At 33.9% G+C, this 21,429-nt stretch overlaps 5 protein-coding genes and 1 long non-coding RNA gene across 9 annotated transcripts; 3 read left to right on the top strand and 3 right to left on the bottom strand.

Moving 5' to 3' along the window:
* Window positions 1-1,297: 1,297 nt before the first annotated feature.
* Window positions 1,298-3,318, bottom strand: LOC112695814 (uncharacterized). Its single transcript, XR_003150524.3, has 2 exons — window positions 1,719-3,318; window positions 1,298-1,612 (listed from the first exon to the last, which is right to left on the bottom strand). It is a non-coding gene; the product is annotated as an uncharacterized lncRNA (long non-coding RNA).
* Window positions 3,319-4,194: 876 nt separating this feature from the next.
* On the top strand, window positions 4,195-5,967 carry LOC112695812 (bifunctional protein FolD 2). The gene is made up of 5 exons (XM_025748301.3): window positions 4,195-4,391; window positions 4,486-4,669; window positions 4,749-4,906; window positions 5,174-5,386; window positions 5,551-5,967. Exons 1-5 carry the CDS (start codon window positions 4,299-4,301, stop codon window positions 5,785-5,787), a joined length of 885 nt encoding a protein of 294 aa, XP_025604086.1. The 5' UTR covers window positions 4,195-4,298; the 3' UTR covers window positions 5,788-5,967.
* A 105-nt stretch (window positions 5,968-6,072) lies between these two features.
* Window positions 6,073-9,411, top strand: LOC112695811 (protein LOW PSII ACCUMULATION 1, chloroplastic). Of its 3 annotated transcripts, none has more exons than XR_003150523.3 (9): window positions 6,073-6,647; window positions 6,767-6,870; window positions 7,214-7,349; window positions 7,442-7,673; window positions 7,859-8,016; window positions 8,132-8,332; window positions 8,425-8,521; window positions 8,623-8,719; window positions 9,161-9,411. XR_003150523.3 is itself a non-coding variant. In XM_025748298.3 (9 exons), the coding sequence occupies exons 1-9, from the start codon at window positions 6,381-6,383 to the stop codon at window positions 9,233-9,235; spliced, it is 1,371 nt and encodes a 456-aa protein (XP_025604083.1). In that variant the 5' UTR covers window positions 6,073-6,380; the 3' UTR covers window positions 9,236-9,411. The 3 variants fall into 3 exon arrangements, 1 of the variants encoding a protein (XP_025604083.1); XR_011862854.1 differs by having other exon boundaries at window positions 8,412-8,521; XM_025748298.3 differs by having other exon boundaries at window positions 8,421-8,521.
* Window positions 9,412-10,793: 1,382 nt separating this feature from the next.
* Window positions 10,794-11,150, top strand: LOC112695813 (rapid alkalinization factor). Its single transcript, XM_025748302.3, has one exon. The coding sequence runs from the start codon at window positions 10,794-10,796 to the stop codon at window positions 11,148-11,150; it is 357 nt and encodes a 118-aa protein (XP_025604087.1).
* A 1,670-nt stretch (window positions 11,151-12,820) lies between these two features.
* On the bottom strand, window positions 12,821-14,934 carry LOC112695810 (heat shock factor-binding protein). Of its 2 annotated transcripts, XM_025748297.3 has the most exons (5): window positions 14,754-14,934; window positions 14,341-14,394; window positions 13,878-13,901; window positions 13,753-13,795; window positions 12,821-13,195 (listed from the first exon to the last, which is right to left on the bottom strand). In XM_025748297.3, the coding sequence occupies exons 1-5, from the start codon at window positions 14,754-14,756 to the stop codon at window positions 13,065-13,067; spliced, it is 255 nt and encodes an 84-aa protein (XP_025604082.1). In that variant the 5' UTR covers window positions 14,757-14,934; the 3' UTR covers window positions 12,821-13,064. The 2 variants fall into 2 exon arrangements, with proteins under 2 accessions (XP_025604082.1, XP_072054064.1); XM_072197963.1 differs by lacking the exon at window positions 13,753-13,795 and having other exon boundaries at window positions 12,821-13,219; window positions 13,871-13,901; window positions 14,754-14,923.
* Window positions 14,935-15,972: 1,038 nt separating this feature from the next.
* LOC112695809 (dol-P-Man:Man(5)GlcNAc(2)-PP-Dol alpha-1,3-mannosyltransferase) lies at window positions 15,973-19,453 on the bottom strand. The gene is made up of 12 exons (XM_025748296.3): window positions 19,087-19,453; window positions 18,827-18,999; window positions 18,502-18,570; window positions 18,129-18,286; window positions 17,986-18,052; window positions 17,833-17,886; window positions 17,488-17,576; window positions 17,260-17,376; window positions 16,846-16,982; window positions 16,678-16,756; window positions 16,441-16,497; window positions 15,973-16,350 (listed from the first exon to the last, which is right to left on the bottom strand). The coding sequence occupies exons 1-12, from the start codon at window positions 19,277-19,279 to the stop codon at window positions 16,182-16,184; spliced, it is 1,362 nt and encodes a 453-aa protein (XP_025604081.1). The 5' UTR covers window positions 19,280-19,453; the 3' UTR covers window positions 15,973-16,181.
* Window positions 19,454-21,429: the final 1,976 nt, after the last annotated feature.

Genomic DNA, 21,429 nt, shown 5'->3' with positions numbered 1-21,429 from the left:
CTATATAATTTCTTAATTTCTTATATTTGACTATATGGAATAAATCCATTATTAGAATCCGAGTATAACTGCATAGATTATTATTAGGGTCCAACGGAAGTTTAGACTAAAACCCATCGATGAATTTATGGGCCTTCAATATTATCTTAAGTTATGGCCTGCTATCTCATGGGCTGGAGTAAAACACAAGCCCTTCATTTTTGTGGGGATATTGGGGTAAAAAATACTGAAAACAATAAAGTGAAGCCACTATCCCACTACCAATAAGTTTAAGCCATTGGAAGGATTTAGCTCCTCTGAAGTTGTTTATTTACTTTAGAGAAAAAAAGTAATTCTAAGCCATTGATAACATAAACGGTTTTGATCATCTTAAATAAATAAATAATAAATAAATACATTAAAAGAACCTTAAAAATCGTGCAACCAAATCGTGCAAGTAGCAGTTTCTAAAAATGCGTGATTTTAATCTTTCATCTTTTTTTAATCTTGAATAATTTTTTAAAAAATTTAATAAAAAATAAAATTAATTAATTTAAATTGGGTCAAAAATATTTTTTTATTTTTTATTTTAATATAAAAAAATACTCATGTAAATGTACTAAATTTTTTTTAGATAAATGTACTCAATTTTTTTGTAATCCATTGTTTTGTTTATATTTTTTATTATTGGTCTATTCTGATGATAATATATTTTTTTTAACCAGTCATACATTTAAATTTAAACTACAACATTAGATATGAAACAAGTATTATAAACATATAAAAACACATAAAAATATAAATAAATTAATTTAATATATATCAATATAAATTTAGTAGAGATCTATTAAACCAACATCACATCATTAGTTATTCTAAACACTCTTTAGTTTGTTCTCAATTAGATTCTTATTTTAAGTATAAACAAAAAAATTGAGTACATTTAATGAGTATTTTTTTATATTAAAATAAAAAATAAAAAAATATTTTTGACCCAATTTAAATTAATTAATTTTATTTTTTTTATTAAATTTTTCAAAAAATTATTCAGGATTCAAGAAAGATGAAAGATTAAAATCACGCAATTTTGGAAACTGCTACATGCACGATTTGGTTGCACGATTTTCAAGGTTCTTTTAATGTATTTATTTATTATTTATTTATTTAAGATGATCAAAACCGTTTATGTTATCAATGGTTTAGATTGCTTTACTTTTCTCTCTAAAGTAAATAAACAACTTGAGAGGAGCCAAATCCCATTGGAAAAGGAGTAATAGCTGTAGTTATAAGAGATCATAGGGGAAGGATCACGTTAGGATTCTCAGGTAAAATTCAAGCTAGATCAAGTACCATGGCAGAAGCTCAGGCAATAAGGCAAGCAATAATCATAGTAAACAATCTACAAATGGGCAGAACTCTAATTGAATCTGATAATTTAAAGCTAGTACAAGCAATCAAATCCGAGACAGATTTGGAAGAGGCTTTGGCAATAATCCAAGACATTCAAATCCTAATGGAGACTTCACCTGAAAAGGGAATAACTTGGACCCCAGAAACGGAAATCGTCTAGCCCATGCGGCGGCGAAAGCAGCAGAAGCAGAAACACTGCGAGTGAGTTGGAGCATCAAACCACCTGCAGACATACAAAGCATTATTAGAGAAGAGGTCCAAATGTGAATCAACAATTATAAAAGAACAAAAGGAAGGTGGAGATTAGGCAAAATTGGAAAGACACGAACCAGGCAAAGAGACAGGATTTCATCCAGATCGTCAGTGATCTGAGACAGAAGATCTACATGCAACCCAAGACATGGCTATTTTAGAGTTGCCGCTGCGGGACTATAAGGCAGGGAAGACACAGCGCGGATCATGGGCTGAGATCTAAGGAGGCTGTGGAGTCTAGGAGGCTGTGGAGTCTAAACTACGGTAAATGATAAATTGATAATCTCTAGCAAAACTCGCATGTTTTTCAGGAGAAGAGGGTAAGAAAAGTAAATGGCTAGAGATGTTGGATTTTTGTTGGGCTTTGTATATGAAACTTTCTTTTTATCGGCCACAAGATCATGCCTTTGTTAGAGAGTTGGGAATTGTAATTATGGAACTTTCTGCTCCGAATTCCGGAAGGAAGACGATGTGATGGAGCTTGGCCAGGCGATGATGGACTGCTTCGGAGATAAGATGGTGTGACGACAGATCAGATGGGAAGAGTTCACGTCGTCTTGATTCCGGGGGCATCAACAACCATGCAAGGTCAGATAAGGTCGCCGGCTACCTGTTGTGAAGGAACCACGAAGGAGCAGGAGTAAAACAGAGTCTTCCACTCTCGCGGCAATCGAAGGATTCTTCATTGGATAATGGGTCGGTTCGAGAGATAACGGGTCGGTTTAGGGGGCATGGATCTCTGTTCTGGTCCTGGGCTAGTCTGTTGGCCCGGGTCCCCGTCCAAAAAAAAAAGCCATTGGAAAAGAAAAAGATAAAAAAAGTAAAAAAAAATTCATTTCATATAATAAGTTAATAATAACGTCAACAATCAAAAAGTTGGTGGAGTAGTTAGCTCATTTGTCCGTTTAAATAAGTGTTGAGATTCGAATTTCGCATTATGCATGCAGCAATCCATTGGCCAGCAGACGTTAACAACCATCACAAAAGTAAATAAATAAACTACTATTTTATCCAAAATTTAAAAATGAACCATCATGAATAAAATATATTAAGAATATTTTTTTTTAAAAAAATGGCATACAAGACAAACAAAAAAGAATCTAATAAAGTAGCTCTTTTTGCTTTTTACAAAGAACAAATGGTCATAAATCAAACAAAAGAATAATTGCTAACCTGAAAAAACTCGAAATTCTTATCATCAAGAAAGAAAAATGTTTTGGAGAACTTTATTTTATAACTGGAAAATTTTACTTCACAATAGACTATCCCAATAACTGCATAATATTTACATAAAAAAAAGGCATGCAACAAATTTATTTTAATAGACATTATATGACTTTATTTATTTATGATTTATGAATTATGATGTATGCACTTAAACATTAAACCACACAAAAACAAAATAATAATCCTATATTTTTTCTTACATTCGATTTTATTTTTTATAGTTAGTTATCACTATTACTATTTTTTTAGGGGGTAAAAGAGGTAGGAAGAATATTATAAACTCTAGTCGTTAAATGTGATTCCATCTGTCTTCCAAAAACACTAGGAATCTTGTCACCCATATGAACATAAGAAAAAAAAAGTTCCAAGAAAACAAAATATTTTGATGCCATACCCTTAAAATCAACTTCTATATATAGTCCTCACTAGCCTCTCTTAAACTTCTACTAAATACTAATATCTCTTGCACCCTTCACCCTCCCTCTCTTAGTCTCAGCCTAGCCACAATGAAAACAAAGGCCTCTGGGGAAGGCTCTTTGGCGAGTGAGTCCTCTATATCCCTAGGAGAGAAGCTCCACCAGGATTGCGAGTCGGTGGTGGCAGCCGCCGCGGATGTGGCCAAGCAAGGGAGGCGTCTCAGCTCGAGGAGGGGGAGTTGCCATGGAGAAGACCCTATTAGAACGTTAATGTTTTTGGGGTCTTGGACTCACACATGATTCATGAAAATATAATCCATCAAATTTAGTCCTTAGTTCGTCGAATTGAAAAATACTTTGACAAACCAAAAAAATTAAAAAGAACTCCAAAATTCATTTAAAATTTGTCGCATACATGGAACATGGCAGCCATGCACAAGTTCTTCAGTTAAAACTTGCTAGTTGCTACCTTCATGTATACATGTAACTATGTAGTGCTATGTTACATTCGTATGTAATGATATTTAATAATTGTATATATAAAAATAAAATTAGATTACTTTAATCTATTACTATTTCATAAAATTTCATAAGCTTGTAAAAAAGTAAAACTCTTTTATTCTGACATTCTTTATTCGGAACCAAGTAACGGAAATTAAAATGATCAAAGGAGAGATTAAGGAATAATGTCCTGGTAAAATAGAGCTGTTAAGGATCCTAATCGTTAATTGACTTTGCGAATTATGAAGTCATGTATTTCACTAAGCTCATTGGAATCAAACTAATTAAAATAAAGAATAAACATTTATAAATGCTAATTCGCAATAAATTAAAATAAAAACAATAATAAAATTCACAAATTTTCAATGTTCATAACGGAAAATAAATAAAAGGAAAAAGAAAAATATCCGACAAGAGGTGGTTACTGCCAAAGAGAAGTGAGAAGCGATAAGAGAGTAAGGCTCAGATTCACTTACAAGTCAGAGTCCGAATCAGCGTTGGTTCACCGATCAAATGGCCACCGTAATCGACGGCAAGGCGGTGGCGCAAACTATCAGATCTGAGATCGCGGAGGAAGTGCGCGCCCTCTCTCAAAAGTACGGCAAGGTAATCAATCCCAATCCCGATCCCAATTCCAATCCCGATCTAACCTAGTGAAAATTGAGAATTAGAATGATGTAATGCGATTGTGTTGTTGCAGGTTCCGGGGTTGGCGGTGGTGATAGTAGGGAACAGGAAGGACTCGCAGAGTTACGTGGGAATGAAGAGAAAGGCGTGTGCTGAATTAGGGATTAAGTCTTTCGACATTGACCTTCCCGAACAAGTTTCCGAATCCGATTTGATTAAGCAAGTTCACCAGCTCAATGTTAACCCTGATGTTCACGGTATTAGATTTATATTACTTGTTACAATTCCAAGCTTTTATTTTTAGCTCAGTTTGTGGCAAAAAATGTATGCAATCAGGTATATTGGTTCAGCTTCCATTGCCAAAGCATATCAATGAAGAGAAAGTTCTCAGTGAAATCAGCCTTGAGAAGGATGTGGATGGCTTCCATCCTCTCAACATTGGAAAGCTTGCAATGAAAGACAGAGATCCACTCTTCCTTCCTTGCACTCCCAAGGTAATGTTACTGAAATTTAGTTTCATGGTTAGTTGTAATGTTGATTTTATCCTATGCTGGTTTGCAGTGGTGATGAACTCGGTGTCTCGGCCTATGGGATATAAAGAGATTGAAAAAATGTTGGATAGACATTAATTCATGTTCTGCTCTAGTTTTTGTTTCCTTAACTAATCTTGATGATCAAGAATGTATGAATACAAGTTTGCCTGTGAAATGCTATGTTAAAGTCATACTTCTTATTCATTTACACTTGCTACTTGTAAAAAGGCATGTATCGAACTCTTATCGCGAAGTGGTGTAAGTATAAAGGGAAAGAAAGCAGTGGTGGTTGGTAGAAGCAACATAGTTGGATTACCAGCTTCATTGCTGCTTTTGAAAGCAGATGCAACGGTTACTATTGTCCATTCTCGCACAACTCAACCGGAAAGTATCATACGCGAAGCTGATATTGTTATCGCCGCAGCAGGGCAGCCGATGATGGTAACTAACCAAACATTCTCTTTATTCTTAGTCATTGCAGGATGACATATTGGCCCCAGATACTTTTGTTGCTCAGTCAGAACCATGTTTCTCATGAATTAGTTACTGTTAATTTCAGTCTTTCTTCTTGATGTGGAGTTCACCATGATTCTTTGCATTTTCAGATCAAGGGAAGTTGGATCAAGCCTGGAGCTGCAGTGATCGATGTTGGCACAAATGCTGTCGATGACCCGACGAAGAAGTCTGGTTACAGGCTTGTTGGTGACGTAGATTTTGAGGAAGCATCTAAAGTAGCTGGTTGGATTACTCCTGTTCCTGGTGGTGTTGGTCCAATGACTGTCACAATGTTGCTGCATAATACTCTCGAGGGTGCCAAGCGCTGCTTTGAGAAGAACCACTGATATTCCTCTTGATGTATAATTGAATAAAAAAAATAAGAAACAAGGTGTTCACTTTTAGTGGAAGTTCTTTGAGAATCAGTTATATTATCCACTATTTGATTTCCCTCCTTCCTAGGTGGATAGATGTACTATAGTATCAAACTGGAAGTTTCGGTTTTTAAACCAGTTTTGTTTTTATCCTTTCTTTTTCTCCTAAGCTTGGTTGTATTAGGGTCTAGGGATATTCACACGGGGTTTCTGTTAGTGGAATTTCCTACTTAAGGTTGTTAACATCACAAGAATCGAACCCACAATTAAAGAGAATAATAATGCAAGCAAATGATATTTGCAATATTTAATGTAACAAACCCGGTTGCAATACCCTAATGCTAATGGTAATTGGCATGCCATATTTGTGAATTGTGATTGTGGAGTTTTATTAGGTGCGTTACTGATGAAGCGACGTCGTAGCAGGGAGAACAAAAGAGCACTATAATTTAAGATCCTGAGCGTCGATTTTGAGAAATAGTAGTAAATACGGAGGGTAGAGATTATGAGTGATTTGGATAACAGAATAACAGAGAGGAAGGTAGAGATGAATTGAAAAGAAAGCAATGGCTGTAGTTGGAGTCGGTGTGCAGCAACAGTTTTTGTGTTCCTCTGAATCAAAGTGGAGCATTCCAACTACGCCATGCAATCCCCTTACGAACTCCATTCTCATACGCCCATTCAAAAAGATTCAATTTTCAGTCATTTCATGCTCTTCTTCTTCTTCTTCTTCTTCTTCTTCTTCCTCACCACCGTCACAGGCCGCAGAAGCTGAAACTCAAACTGCTGAATCTTGCGTCAATTTAGGTCTTCAGCTCTTCTCCAAAGGAAGGGTATTTTATCGTGGACTTCCTCCTTAATCCCCTTCGTTGTTGATTTATTTATTTTTTTTCCTCTGGTTCTCCAAGTATTTGGTCCCCAAAGTTCACTTCTTTTTCTTGGGACTCCTTAGGTTAAGGATGCTTTAGCCCAGTTTGAAACAGCGCTTACCTTGAATCCCAATCCTGTGGAGGCCCAAGCTGCTTTCTACAACAAAGCTTGCTGCCACGCATACAGGTTAATTGCTTGTGCATTCCATTTTGTGTGTTTTGTAGTAGTTCTTATAAATTCAGATTTAACTCGCTGCATGAATTATTGAATTGTGAGGTAGTAAGGCATTAATCTACTATTCAATAGTTTTCACAGTTTCTGGCAACCGAACATGTTGGTATCTCTAAAGTGACTAATTTATCCAGTTCCTAGCACTTTCTGTTATATTTATTCAATGATATGGAAAAATTCAATTGATTTACATAGGGCCAGTGGTTAGGGTATAGTTCTATTCTATATTTATGATGCTGTCACTGTTGAAGTTGGGGAGATTAACTTTACTTTTAATGGTTGTTGTTTGGTTACAAAGAGGGGAAGGAAAGAAAGCTGCCGATAGTCTCCGTATTGCTTTGAGGGAATACAACCTAAAATTTGGTACAATTCTCAATGATCCAGACTTGGCCTCTTTTAGAGCTTTGCCTGAGTTCAAAGAACTACAAGAAGAGGTTTCTTAATTAGTTCTCAACAACTTTACAATGCCAGGTTGCAAAATTTTGAAAGGAATTTATGACCTTCACTCTTGTTGCCATGCAACCAGGCCAGGATAGGTGGGGAAGATATTGGCAACAGTTTTCGGAGAGATCTAAAACTTATTAGTGAAGTTCAGGCACCGTTTCGTGGGGTTAGGAGGTTTTTTTATGTGGCATTCACAGCAGCTGCAGGAATATCATTGTTCTTCACTCTACCCAGGCTAATCCGTGCAATTCAAGGTGGTGATGGTGCTCCTGATCTACTGGAAACTGCAGGGAATGCTGCCATTAACATTGGAGGTGAATATAGAACTACTTAGCTTTGTTAAAAATACTGAAAATAAATGTTCAATTTGGGATAGTTAAATTGTTAGTTCACGCTTTTGCAAGTCCTATTTTTTTTAACTTAAAAAAATTGTGACTGCATTGTGCAAGTGCATTTTACCTTCATTTAATGACTGAGCACCAGAATCAGCAATGTGCAGGCATTGTTGCTTTTGTGGCATTATTTTTTTGGGACAATAAAAAGGAGGAGGAGCAGATTGAACAAATATCTCGAGATGAGACACTATCAAGGCTGCCTTTGCGCTTAACAACTAATCGTGTAGTTGAACTTGTTCAGCTACGGGACACAGTTAGGCCGGTGAGTGTCTATGTTCAATCTCATTTCAAAACACACACACACACTTTATCTGTTTGATATTTTTCCCCTTCCTTTTAACATAAAGTCTATGCTTTAACTGAAGCTTGGGTTGTAGGTTATATTAGCTGGGAAAAAAGAAACAGTATCTTTGGCTTTGCAAAGAGCAGAACGATTTCGCACTGAGCTCGTTAGACGTGGTGTCCTGTTAGTTCCTGTCATATGGGGAGAAGGTAGGGAAACCAAAACAAAAACAAAAATTGAGAAGAAAGGTTTTGGTCGTCCACAAAAGGCTGCTGAAGCTCTTCCGTCCATTGGGGTAAGATTCACATCACCTTTGCCTTCACGGATCTTTCTCTTCATCTAAAAGTATTGTTTGATGGCAATAACCCATAAAGCTATGTTAGGAAGATTTTGATAAGCGAACACAGTCCATAGCTTCAAAATCAAAGTTGAAAGCAGAAATCAGGTTCAAGGCTGAAGTTGTATCGCAAGCAGAATGGGAACAGTAATATTCTCTTATCTTTACCAGCTTTTGTAATAAATTTTCTCCATTTATTTTGGGAGGAAAAAGAGTAGTTGCTAATAGGTGCATGATAACTTATGTAGGTGGATAAGAGATCAGCAGAAATCTGAAGGAGTTACTGTTGGCGAAGACGTGTACATAATAATGCGCTTAGATGGGAGGATTCGAAGATCGGGGAAAGTAAGTGTCATTTCAGAGAAAACTTCATTTGCTTTCCCTTGATGATGTGATATTTATTAACTTGCCAAATGTCAACAAAACTATGAGCATCATAATATGACTTTAGTCAAAAGCATGTTTTACACAAGCATAAGATGCATGAGAGGAATCACATTTGTAAAATACTGTAAGAATCAGTCCATTGTTTTGGATTTGTTTCATTCTGTGATGGCTTGTTTGAAAAGCTTGATGATCATTAAGAAATGGTTGTAATACTGGTTTCAATTTTTTTGTCACCTTAGTTGCAGCAATCACGAAATTTATCATTTGACTAGCTAGAAGAATTGCATTAAGGGTTATTATTTTTTTTTTATTTTTTCCCTGATTGAGTATAGCATATACTCTTTTTATTGCTATGCCACTATCAGTTACATACCAACAAAGTTTCTACTGAATTTGCAGGGAATGCCTGACTGGCAGCAAATTGTGAAGGAGCTACCAGAAATGGAAGCATTTTTAAGCAAGCTAGAAAGATGAGAAATTTTACATGGCATACTTTTGTTACAGAATTTCTAGAGTGCAAGTATTTATTTATGTCTCACAGAAATATTTATGTGTACATCATTCCTTAACGATCATTACTGACAGTTGCAAAGTGTTACAACTGAGACTTATTATGAATGGAAAAATAAAAACTGTACCTTGGCAACAAACTTAATTTGTACTTAACCCAAGTCTATTTTTGTGCTACATAAATTCTTGGTTATAATCATCACCTAGCAGTTTGGTCTATATATAGATCCATAATCAAAGGTTAATGGGTGCATAATCATCCATTATGCAATGGATATGGCCTATGGGATGAATAATGTGTAAACCAGTACAATATTCTATTATCATGCTTATAAATAATATAACTCTGGCCATTCTTTATCTTTTTCTTTTACTATTTTTTTCACTTTTCTTATTTGAGATAAGACTATAATGGCAACGATTTCTTAAGAAGGTTTATAATTTTCCCAGTCCAACTGTTAACTGTTAATAGTTTTAGTATTAAGCTAATCACATTCTAGAACTGATAATGGTGGCCACTGGCCAGTTTTTGCATGTTAAAAAATTATTTAAGCAAGTAGACACATCATTAACCATTGAATCAAATATTCTTTGGTCACACTTGTGTATGATTAATCCTTTTAATTGTTTGCTTATAATTTCGTGGGTACATTGAAGCCATAAGTGCAGTATGAATGAAGGAACTTGAAAAAAGGCTTCCACTCTCCAGGATCAGTTTCTCATTGATACTTATCCAACCGAATTTTGCGGTTAAAAGATTTGTGGTCGCCTCACGTGGCAAATCTGATTTCAAAGCCAACATTCATTTTGTTTGAATTAGAATTCTGCGTGATTCACACACAGGCCGAATACATTATTAGCGTTTAAGTAGTTAATGGTTTGAATTGAGAGCAAGAAAATGAAGTTAATGCTTTGAATGTAAACCCCGTATCATCGATTCTCCCTAACTCATTGTTTATATCGTTTTCTTGGTAGGTTTTGAAGGCTATCCATTTTATCGTCTACCCAACTTTCTTCACTGCAATTGGAACACATTTGAACTTGAACATTACAACACCTTGTAAGCTATGATACTGATAGGTTCTTGTTTTTCTTTTAGGTGGTTGTTGTCTGTTGAAATTTTGTGTATCTCCTAATCCGACAAGTTAAGGACTAATCCGCTGTGAATCAAAACTCCATTCAAGAGTCTGCGCCGACCAATGAATTGCTGCATACACAAGACGTAATTCGAATCTCAAATACTTGTTTAAACGGACGAGTAAGCTGGCCACTTGAATTCATGCCCATTTTGTTACCATATTATTATTAGTAACTCTTAAGGTTGAGAAAATAAACCAAAGAATTAGATATATATATTTTTTAATATATATAAAATTGTCCATGCTTATCAAATTGAAATGCTTATTAAACAAGTTAAGTTCCCACTCACACTCTCCAAGTAAGAAACCTGTATAAAATGGAAACAACATAGAAAGTTGAGAGAAGAATAATAGCACCATATTTGTAACTGTAAGCATAAGCAATGGCAAGTGCCTTTGTCCTCCTAACCATGTTTATGTTCACGGTAGTGATGTCCATGTCTCTGCCTAAGGCAACCGCCGTAGGCGACCATCGCCTAAGGTTGGTGGCAATGAGAGCAAGAAGTTGCCAAGGCTCCATAGAAGAGTGCATGGAAGAGGGTGAGTTGGTGGAGATGGAGTTTTCATCATCGCACAGGCGCATTCTAGCAACGTCGCAGTACATAAGCTATCAAGCGCTGCAGCGGAACACGGTACCATGCTCTCAAAGAGGTGCTTCCTACTACAACTGCAAGCCAGGTGCAGAGGCTAATCCTTATACCCGTGGTTGCGCCACCATCACTCGTTGCCGCAATAGTTAGCACCAATTTCTTGCATCTTCTTATGGACTCACCATCAAGTTTCTTATGTTATTCCTATATGTACTTATCATTATCAGGCTTGTTCTGTTTTAATATGTTTGTGCTTTTTCATTTGATAAAATTTCCACCGGAGATTTCCATGGAAACATGAATGATATATCTACATATAATATTTTTGCTTTCCTGATTTAACAATTTTATATAATGAGTTTAATAGTAAAAATTTATATTGTTTTAAATGCAGAATTGCAAATCTCAAAATCTATATTTATTTATGCATGTACATGCATCTAAGCAAGCATAGGGAAGTGCAAGTCAAAAATAGTCAAATGAAATGAGTTAAATAGTAGTACTTAACACTTGTTTTTGTTACCTCTGTCAATGATCTTAGTTTCCTCGCTGCTTCTTCAAAGCCCACGTGCGGATAATACTATTTTTCATACACGTATCTAACATTCTAACTCAACTCTTCTATCATTGCTTGCTGTTCGGAAGAAAATAAGACAAACAGAAAAAGGTGTTGAAATTAATCACTAGTAACAGATTTATTTGGGTTAAAACCACTTTCCATGCTACTAATATTTTTCAATGATTCCGTTGGAACGCGAGTCTAAAGCCTCTGCTGATAACTTGATATACATATGGGATTATGTGCCAATTGAAAAGTGAACAAGTTCGAGGGTGTTGATGGATCGTATCCGCAAATCTGTGATAGATATCCGCATCCGATCCGCAGTCTGATCGGATCGGATTGCGGATATCAGCTCTACATCCGCGGATCCGCACAATAATAATTAAAAATATATATATATATATATATATATATATATATATATTTATATATATATATATATTTGGTATTATATTTACTTGTTTGTATATTTTAGTTAGTAGTTATTATTCATATATTATTTTATTTTATTTTTGTTATTTAGAAAAAAAATTATTAATAATATTTTAGGAATAAATAGGTTTAAAAGTGTGAAAGAAATATTTTTATTGAATTTCTTTTACTTAGAAATATGATTAAAAAGAGAATGTTCAATTATGCGGATATACCCGATATCCGATCCGATCCGCAAAGACACTTAAAAAATGCGGATATCATATCCGATCCGATGAGAATTGTGCGGATTGGATCGAATTTTCGGCCGTATCCGATCCAATCTGCGTACACCGTGAGATTAAGTAGATGTGAAATTGGATAGCGCACCAAGATTCATTCTTCTTTCCCAGGAAACATATGGGAGATGCTATGGTTCCTAATATTATATTAAGGTCCAAGATTCCCCAACATGGATAATGGATTGCTCCCCAAAGTTTAGACTTTAGATAACCACAATATTACATTACAGACACAGTACAGTACAGTGAAATCGAATACAAAATCTACTCTCATTTGTATATTTAAGGATGGATTTGTCATTATTACAATGAAAAACAAATAATAGAGAATATTATAATTAAAAAAGTGAACATTCCATCTCTAATTTATTTCATCTTCCACTCCATTCCATTCCATTCATTTCTGATTCTATTGTAACCCATTTTGCCAATGAAAACAAGGTTTGATTAAATCTGAAAACTGATACGTAGAAATTATGCAGAGCAGGTGCGAAGGATAGCAAAGTAATCACAATATTCGCAATGTAAATCAATAGCTAATAATATCCTCATCAAATAACACATGATCATATCCCATGTCGAAATGGCAAACAATTAGTCATCAGTACTCTTTTTTTTTTAATAAAAGAACAGTACGATATTTTGTTTAACTACAAAGGAGAAAGTGCACTCATAGGTACATAGCAAATATATGAATTCTGAACCACTGATAAACACAGAACCAACAGTACCAAAATCCTGATGTATACGACACAAGAATATAAGGCAGTTGAAACACGAAAATGACACTTAAGCTGAACCCTCCTCTTTGGAATCTTCTGGTTTGGTACCTCCTGCAGGCGAGTTCTCCACTCCCATCTCTGCCCTTAGGTCATTGATGCTTTGCTCCAACTCATTTATACGGTTTCCCATCTCATCAAGTGCAATGAAGTCAAGGAAATCAACTATTTCAGCAACTCAATTTGAATAAATCAACAATACCCATGTAAGAATTGGCATCAGTTTCCACCTGTGCCAACATGACACTGCAGATACAGAAGTACAAAACCTTACAATGCATTGGGGAACAATTTGCAAATGCACAACCACGGTAAGGATGTATTTTCTTTGGGTTATGCTACGTGTACACCAAAAGTCAGCCACCAGTATAAAATATATGCTAGAATATAAATAAATATTGAAAATAAATTAAACCACACAGCTGGCTGATTTTAGTGGTTGATTTTGGTGTACAAATAGCATTTTCCATTTTCTTTAAAGGGAAAATGACCCCTAAGATTTAACTATGCATGGAAATAATTAATTATTCATTCAGCTATGCATGCACAGTTGCACACCAACATGTCTGTTTTTTCTAACCTATTCTATAACATGGGTGTTTGCAGACTTGATGCTGAGATGCAAATAATAACTCAAGTTTTCAAAGCACAAAAAATTCAATTATTTAAACACACAAGAACCAAATTTAAAAGGATATTCTTTGTGACGATGGAGTCAGACATTGTCTGGAATCTATTTTGCTGCAAACAAAATTCTTATTAGCAAAAGTGAAATATATTGAAATTCAGCAAATCAGCAATGCAGCTCTTATATACATCTCACCATCTGCTGAAGAAGATTTTGCACCTGGAAAAGGATAGAAGGAATGACATTGGTCAAAACTGATTACATTCAAGAGAATGACAGCAGCAATTTAACTCATTAAACTATAATCCCATCCCAAACGTTACAATCTAGGACAATACTCTACACATTTCCACTCTCATAATGGAACATGGCACACCAACCACTACCAGCATAGGTAAATGTAAGTAGCAGAAGGCAGTAATGAAAACCAAATATTAAAAATAAGTAGCTCAAGATGTAAAATAGTAAGCTAAAATGTTCTCAAATGCTATTATAATGCAAAGCAAATTTGTATATTCCCACTCTCATCATGAACATTGGGATGCAGAGGATAACTCATAATCAACAATCAGTAAATAATTTATTAAAATGTGAGAACATGCAATAGATGAGCAAAACCATTAATTCTTCTTGATAGAGAAAAAGCTTAACAACTTACAAAAACTGTCATATCAGCAGTGCTTTGCTTTGGGTCTTCCGAATCTTGTCCGTCCTGCAATTACAAAACGTCACAAAGCCAATCGAAACAGAACGAAGGCAACAATGCAAAATCTAGGTATTGAAAACCTTAAAACATGAAATGAATCTAAAATAGGTAGCATCAACGGGAACACAATCAAAGAGGATTCTCAATCATGCGACGTCCAATTTGGGGGGTAAATCTGTGGTTCGGTAAACGTAGGAAAAGGATTCTGAATCGAAGAGGCATAATTAAGAGGCACATTGATGAGCGCTTTAGGGAATCGAGTTTCAGAAACCCTAATAGGGTCGAAATTTGAAATTAAGATCCGCAAATGAGAAAGGATGATGAAAATGAAAGGAAAAGAAGAAGAGAGAGAGAGAGAGACTAACCATGATGATGATGAACGCAGCAGCTCCACCTACAAAACGGCGACTCTTTCTTTTCCAATTTTTTGAAACCAAGAAAAAAAATTGTGATTGCAATCCACTCTCTCACGAACTCACTCCTCTGTATTTTTAGTCCCGTTGGGTTCGATGTGTTCCTCTGCAATTACAATACTGACCTTTCATTGGTTTGGCTTCTTTTCTTTACGTGTAAATTAACTGAAAATATTCTTAGGAAAAATATAGGGTACCAACATATTATTTGACAACTTCTGCCCACTCTTATTTATATTTGTGTTTCATAGAAGTGTGTTCGTAGATGTGTCTAATAATTAATATATTTTAAATACATATATAAAGAGACACATCCATAAAATATATCTATAAAGACACTTCTATTAAACACAGTTATAAAAAAGACATTTTTATTAGACACATCTACAAACACACTCCCATAAAACACAATTATAAATAAAAGTTGACAGAAGTTGGCAGATATGCTGTTGGTAACGTAGCGGAACCGATATTCTTATAATAATAATAATAATAATAATAATAATAATAATAATATAGAGTTAGAGATCAAACTATTTATGAAAAAAATGATAAATAAAATAAAAACTGTGCTGCATCTGTAGGTATATGATCTTTCAAATTTTCAAATGAAGTATCGATGGGTATTCTCGTCATTTGACATGGGCAAAATTGAAGAGCATTGAGCGGCATTCCGTTCAATTTTATTCTTTTATTTATTTTTTCATATTCAAATTTGAATAGCTCATGTCATGGCAGTGCTGACTGCTGTTGGTTAATGGTTAATTATGCCATTTTTCAATTTTTGCACTTCATTTTTTGTGGTTACAAAAAAATACACTTCTTTTTGTAGGTTTATTATGTCACATGGTTGCATGGTCGATCAATATAATCAGGGAAAGAAACAAACACATTAGATAGAAGAAAATAAGATTGTCCCTTACGATGCACTTCTACCATATAAGTATATTTATAATTTATTTTATTATTTCAAGCTAAAATAATTTACTGAAAGCACATTACTATTAAGTATTATCAACTAATATTAGATTCGTTATTGTATATTGTATACTGTATATACTTAATAAATGAAACAAACGTGTTAACAGGCAAGTGCTATTAATCCAGTAGTTAAAATACTACTCTTTTAGTTTTTGGGTTATGATGGCAACACTCCTTTAAGACATGCAAGTATGCAACACAAACCATCACTAAATATCCGTGCAAAACTTCTTACAGTAAGTTACAAGGTAAAGAAAACAAAAAGCAGAAAACTTGTCAAAATGTGACAGTCAAGATCTAAAGCGATTGCCATTCCTATGTTGCCTGAAGATACAACACGAAAATTTACATCAAAGGGGAAACTCATTTATCCAGTTCATCCGTTGAAGAACCTTTGAACTATTTGTGTTTGCGAGAGGAAGGTTTATCTTGTGCATAAGGATACTCTGGTGGAGCAGACCACAAACCCCACAGAATAACTAAGTGAAGGCACAAAAGCAGAGCTGACGAGAGATTATTCGAAGGGAAGATATTCCAGCAGACCTCCACTCCGATGAATAAAATCAAGCTGATCGATAATACAGATATATGGATCTTTAATGGCAAAAGAAAAAGCCATGAAAATTGAAAGTAAAGCAAGGAACGTGGATTAACCTACCGCAGCAAGGTTGGGTATTGTGTTCTCCACAACAAGTAAGGTAAGCTATAGAAGTACCTGTACAATAGCCAAATTACAAGATTTAGCACCATTGCACTTGTTACTTCCTTAAAATGTAACAGAATAAGTAGCTGGCAATAGAGTTGGTTTACACAACTGCACAGAGGCTAGTTAAACCAAGAAACTTATTCATCTAAAGATAGTAATAGCAATAATTACAAATCCCAGCAGACTTACCACGAATAGAACTGATAATGCAATGACCGAGCACATACAATGCCAATGAAATTCCCAACAAACATAGTTGTCACAATATCTGATTAAAAGGCAAGATTCAGTATAACTTGTCACAAAAAGTGGAAGTACTATTATCCACTTAAATCCTGAATGAAAATGTTTACTCACGTTCTTTAGTGAGGATCTTGATGCTTGATGAACTACTCTTGCCAAACTTTGGAGAAGCAGAGGAAAAGAAAAGTGCAAACCTCAGCTTCATAGAGACAATTCTGGAATGCAGAAACTTGAGAAGCCCTCCTTCATGTCTGTGAGCAATTAAATAAGTAAACATAAAAAATCCAGCTGCACAATATCTCAATCAAGTGTACAGCAGAATCCTACATATCACTATCATGACAAAAACGTTCACAATGCAAGTCAATGGATGGTCATTATTAAATCGTTATCATGTTCAAGCTATCTGTTGCATCAAGACTTCTGGTCAATCATATTAATTTGATTATAATAATTAAGAATACTTTTGCAACAATCCTTTCGGGATAGAACTTAAGGAAAAATAAATAAATAAACATTTTTACCTACTTGCACCATCTATAATGCGCAAACAAAGCAAGTAATATGAGGTGAGCAGCCAACAGAAAGATTGCAAATCCCTTGGACACAAATACTGGTTCAGGGATGAATTTGAAGTTTACAGACCTGATGCATATAAGTAAATAATATTAATATATCAGAACACATAATAGAAACTATTAAAAAGATTAGAAATGGATACATCAAATTCAAAATACAAACTAAGAGCACAAGTACCAGAAATGGATGAAGACACGGCCAAGATTGAAGGCTCTTGATATGTATGCAACCGGGTGTGAAACTAGGAAAGGAAGCCCCAATAATATCTGTAGGAGTATTTTTACCGTAGAGTAGTTAATCAATGACAGCAAACCTGGCCAGTGCTTACGCTTGAGAACAAATCATTCTTGAAGCCTAATATGACCAACTCACCTAACAATGTGGAAAGAATATTTAAGAAATACACCAAGAATTGATCATCACGATATTTGATCACATTGTAAAGCATTTTGAATAAAGTAACAAGAACATCATGAAAAAGGTTAACATTTAACAACTGTTTTCAAGGAAACAGGTATGGACCTGAACCAGTGCTGCACCAGCTAATGCCCAAAACACCCCAATGATATCCATAGACTGCAAATATTTGGAGTAAAAGAGATTATATGAGCGCATTTGGGACAACTTCAAGCAGATAATAAATACAACATGCTCAACTGTCAATATTATCTGTACCTTTAGCATGAGGAGTAGTAAAGGTGGAGCATAAAGAAGCACATTCATCTTTACCGAAACAGCAACACTAACAAATAATTAGAGAAGTCTTGTAAACACTTTGACCTTATAGAAAGATGATTTTAGATAGAGAGCCCAATTACCTGAACACAATCAAACCTAGATTCCACCTTCTGTGCATGAGTAAGAGTAATGCAGCATGAAGAAACATCATGGCCACACAATCATTGAAGAGACGAAGCACGAAGATAGAATGCACTCTTTTAGATAGAGAAAGTAAACAAAGGGCCCACCATGGAAGCTGTCAAAGAATTTCAAAACAGTGTGAATCAAGAGCAATAACAAATCAGAAGGTAAGGGTTGGAGAAAGATCAGCAATTAAGATCCTTTGGGGCTCCAAAATGTGTTTCTTGTTTCTTTGTGGTACGTATGACTTATACAATTAGTTGAATGAAGGCCGTGTGAAAAAGAGTATGAAGAAGCACATCCGAAGAGGCATAATGGAGGTTCCCTTACCACATCAGTCTTCACATAGATTAAGAGAATGATTGCCAGATTAATGATATACAAGATTCCAAACAAAATCTGCAGTAACAGAAAGAGAAACAAGCAATAAGCCACAATATCAAGTATTATTACTCCCATGAATTCACCAGTCATTGAACCATACTGAGTACTCTTCAATTGTGAATATTTTCAATAAAACATCACACCACATGACTAGCATATTAGTATTATAAATAGAATGCTGCATCAGCAAAGGCAATTCCAAATTTCAACTAAATATAAGTTACAATAATCCTTGAAATGAAATGAATGAATGAATGAGAAAGATAGTGACCTGAGCAGGGTAAACTTGTCCAGCAGTAAGATACTGAAATGCAGAATAAATGTAAAGGAAGCCAGCAGGGTAAACAAGAGGGCCAGTGTCACCTTTCAGGTTTCCGTAATCTCTCTCCCCTTTCAGAAACCCAGTCACCTGTGACATATAAGCATCCCAATCTATCTTCGTATCTGAAATAATCAAAATTCAACAACAAAGATCAAATCGGGAACCGTTTCATCATATTGTTTTGAATTCTGGTTTTGGTTCAAACTTACAGGGGACGAATGCGATTATGAGAGCGACGAGGACGGCATCGGCGAAGAGAAGAGAAGCTGCGAAGGGTATTTTGGGGTTTTGGAGAAAAGTGATGGGTTTTGATCTGTTTCTGGGCGGTGGTGCGGAGCGCGTCACCGATTGAACAGCCATGGTTTCTGTGCTCTTCAGTTTTCTTCCTCCTCCTATTTCCATTTTCCACCACTCCGTCTCCGATCATTAACAAACGGAAACGCTTTCGGACTTTCTGTCATCGTTTTTTTTTTCTTTTACTTTTTGGTCAACAAAATAATCTGGGTTGAAGCTTGAAAGGCCCACCTTCACTATAACTCTCACTTTGGTCTTAACTCTTGAGTCTTAACTATTGCAAAGGCCCGGTGCAGTGGTGCACCTTAACAGAAACAAATTTTACTGCATACCAAAAAAAACTTATTAAGATGAATATTATAACTTCATAATTTATTACTTTTTTTATCCTTAGTCATTAATATTTAAAATTAAAAATATGTTATTAAATTTGTAGATTAAAAAAAAATTTCGCTAGCGAGCCAATGAAGTATTTGTACAATATGTATAATAGACTATTTATTTAGCTTAATATGAGTTAAAAAATGAACATTTAGGATAAAATGCTACTAATTTCTCAAACACAATACATTCACACTGTCCAGAATAACTATCCGGGTACCAGGATCTGTTATCCTACTGAATCGAACATTTTAAATCCTATTGTACAAATTGTACAGATACTCCATTGGCTCTTTATACTTCCGCTTAAAGAAAATTAGATTAATAACAAAAATATGATAAAAATAATAAATTACGATAACTTTTTAATATTTTTTATTATCTGACAAAAAAATTATTATAATCAATTTAATTGTTCCCGTTATTTATTTATTAATTTGTTTAAATAAATATTATGAATTTAAATTTTATTTTGTGTATATAATAATACATTGATTATTAACAAATTTTTAAATAAATTTTTAGTCATTGATGAATTAATTATTGACTTCCAAATAAAAAATACCATTGAAAAACATAATTTTTTATTATTTTATTTAGTAAAAATTAAATATAAAATAAAATAAAAAACCATACTATATTTTATATATATATATATATCAAAAATCAATCATTACATATGTCGTTTATATAAAATATAAATTAAAAATAATTTAAATAACATATATATTTATGTACATGATAACTAATTTAATAATTAATTATATATATTATTTTATAAAATAAATTATAAAAAATTAAAATTAAAATTAAATGAACTTAATTTAATTAAAAAAGATGACTCATAAAATAAAAAATATTTTATATTTATATTTTTAAAAATCTTATCTCTAGAAAAGAGATTTGTAATGCTAAACATGACTTATAGCATGATGATCCAAAAAATTAGTGTCACTAATGTGTGAAGACGAGCATGAAACTAGAAGAATTAAATAAAATAAGTGATTTGCTTGCATCTTCGGTCAGTGTTTATATTGAATTTAGGGTTTAAAAGGACATAGTTTAATTAAGTTTTAAACAAATAAAAATAAATAAAATCTTATTTGAGTAGTAAAGAGGCGCAGTCTCCACCAGCTCCTCTCTTTATCGGGACTAATAGCAAATTTCTATAACATTTTGTTTGGATGAAAGATGAAAAATAAAAGAAAAAAAATAAAAAGAAAGAATATGAAAAAAAAATTATTTTTTATATTGTTTGAAGAGAGAGAAAATAAATGAAAATAAAATTAAAAAAATTGTTTAGATGAAAGAAAAAGTATAAAGAAAAAAATGTAAAATTACATTAACATTTTTACCTATTTTATATATAAATTATAATATATTAATGTATTTAAATTATTTTTTAACAAAAAAAATTATTCTAATTATATTTTAGAATTTTAATATATTATCTTTGTTAATAATAAATTTTTTTTAATTAATCTTTTTCTGTTGGTTTTTAAAAGACAAATTTTTTTAATGTTTTTTTAATTATATTGAAAGGATAAATTTATATTTTTACTTAAGTTACCATTCCAATGTTAGTTTTCTTAGCTACTTTGAGGAGAAAACTTTAACTTGAGTCCCACATGCACTTTTGTATTTTTCATCCAATTTTACCTTTGATCCAAACCAAGAAAAATCACTTTTTCCATCTATTTTCTCCTCCCCCATTTTCTTTCCCTCCAAATGCATCTCATCCAAACAAAGTGTAAAACTCTATTGCAATGTAACAAATTTAAATGGTGTTTGTTGATAATACAGCAAGAAGTAAATTAATCTAAAGGGATAATATGAATATATGATGGTGTTTGATGTTTAGTCGGCAAACGCAATCG

Source organism: Arachis hypogaea, chromosome 6, assembly GCF_003086295.3.
Source record: "Arachis hypogaea cultivar Tifrunner chromosome 6, arahy.Tifrunner.gnm2.J5K5, whole genome shotgun sequence".
NCBI classification, from domain to species: Eukaryota; Viridiplantae; Streptophyta; class Magnoliopsida; order Fabales; family Fabaceae; genus Arachis; species Arachis hypogaea.
This window is presented reverse-complemented; position numbering and strand designations above follow the sequence as displayed.

What these genes read in the sequence shown, in the direction of transcription:
- LOC112695811 (XM_025748298.3), top strand. Translation starts at nt 6,381, where the DNA reads ATGGCTGTAGTTGGAGTCGGTGTGCAGCAACAGTTTTTGTGTTCCTCT. An exon ending in AGCTCTTCTCCAAAGGAAGG is followed by an intron (nt 6,648 to 6,766) that starts GTATTTTATCGT and finishes GGGACTCCTTAG; the next exon opens with GTTAAGGATGCTTTAGCCCA. An exon ending in TCGCAAGCAGAATGGGAACA is followed by an intron (nt 8,522 to 8,622) that starts GTAATATTCTCT and finishes TAACTTATGTAG; the next exon opens with GTGGATAAGAGATCAGCAGA.
- LOC112695813 (XM_025748302.3), top strand. Translation starts at nt 10,794, where the DNA reads ATGGCAAGTGCCTTTGTCCTCCTAACCATGTTTATGTTCACGGTAGTG.
- LOC112695810 (XM_025748297.3), bottom strand. An exon ending in CTGCTGATATGACAGTTTTT is followed by an intron (nt 13,902 to 14,340) that starts GTAAGTTGTTAA and finishes ATCCTTTTCCAG; the next exon opens with GTGCAAAATCTTCTTCAGCA. An exon ending in AAAATCTTCTTCAGCAGATG is followed by an intron (nt 13,796 to 13,877) that starts GTGAGATGTATA and finishes TTTTGTTTGCAG; the next exon opens with CAAAATAGATTCCAGACAAT.
- LOC112695809 (XM_025748296.3), bottom strand. Translation starts at nt 19,279, where the DNA reads ATGGAAATAGGAGGAGGAAGAAAACTGAAGAGCACAGAAACCATGGCT. An exon ending in CATAATCGCATTCGTCCCCT is followed by an intron (nt 19,000 to 19,086) that starts GTAAGTTTGAAC and finishes TGATTATTTCAG; the next exon opens with ATACGAAGATAGATTGGGAT. An exon ending in CAAGATCCTCACTAAAGAAC is followed by an intron (nt 16,757 to 16,845) that starts GTGAGTAAACAT and finishes CCTTTTAATCAG; the next exon opens with ATATTGTGACAACTATGTTT.
- LOC112695812 (XM_025748301.3), top strand. Translation starts at nt 4,299, where the DNA reads ATGGCCACCGTAATCGACGGCAAGGCGGTGGCGCAAACTATCAGATCT. An exon ending in TCTCTCAAAAGTACGGCAAG is followed by an intron (nt 4,392 to 4,485) that starts GTAATCAATCCC and finishes GTGTTGTTGCAG; the next exon opens with GTTCCGGGGTTGGCGGTGGT. An exon ending in TCCTTCCTTGCACTCCCAAG is followed by an intron (nt 4,907 to 5,173) that starts GTAATGTTACTG and finishes ACTTGTAAAAAG; the next exon opens with GCATGTATCGAACTCTTATC.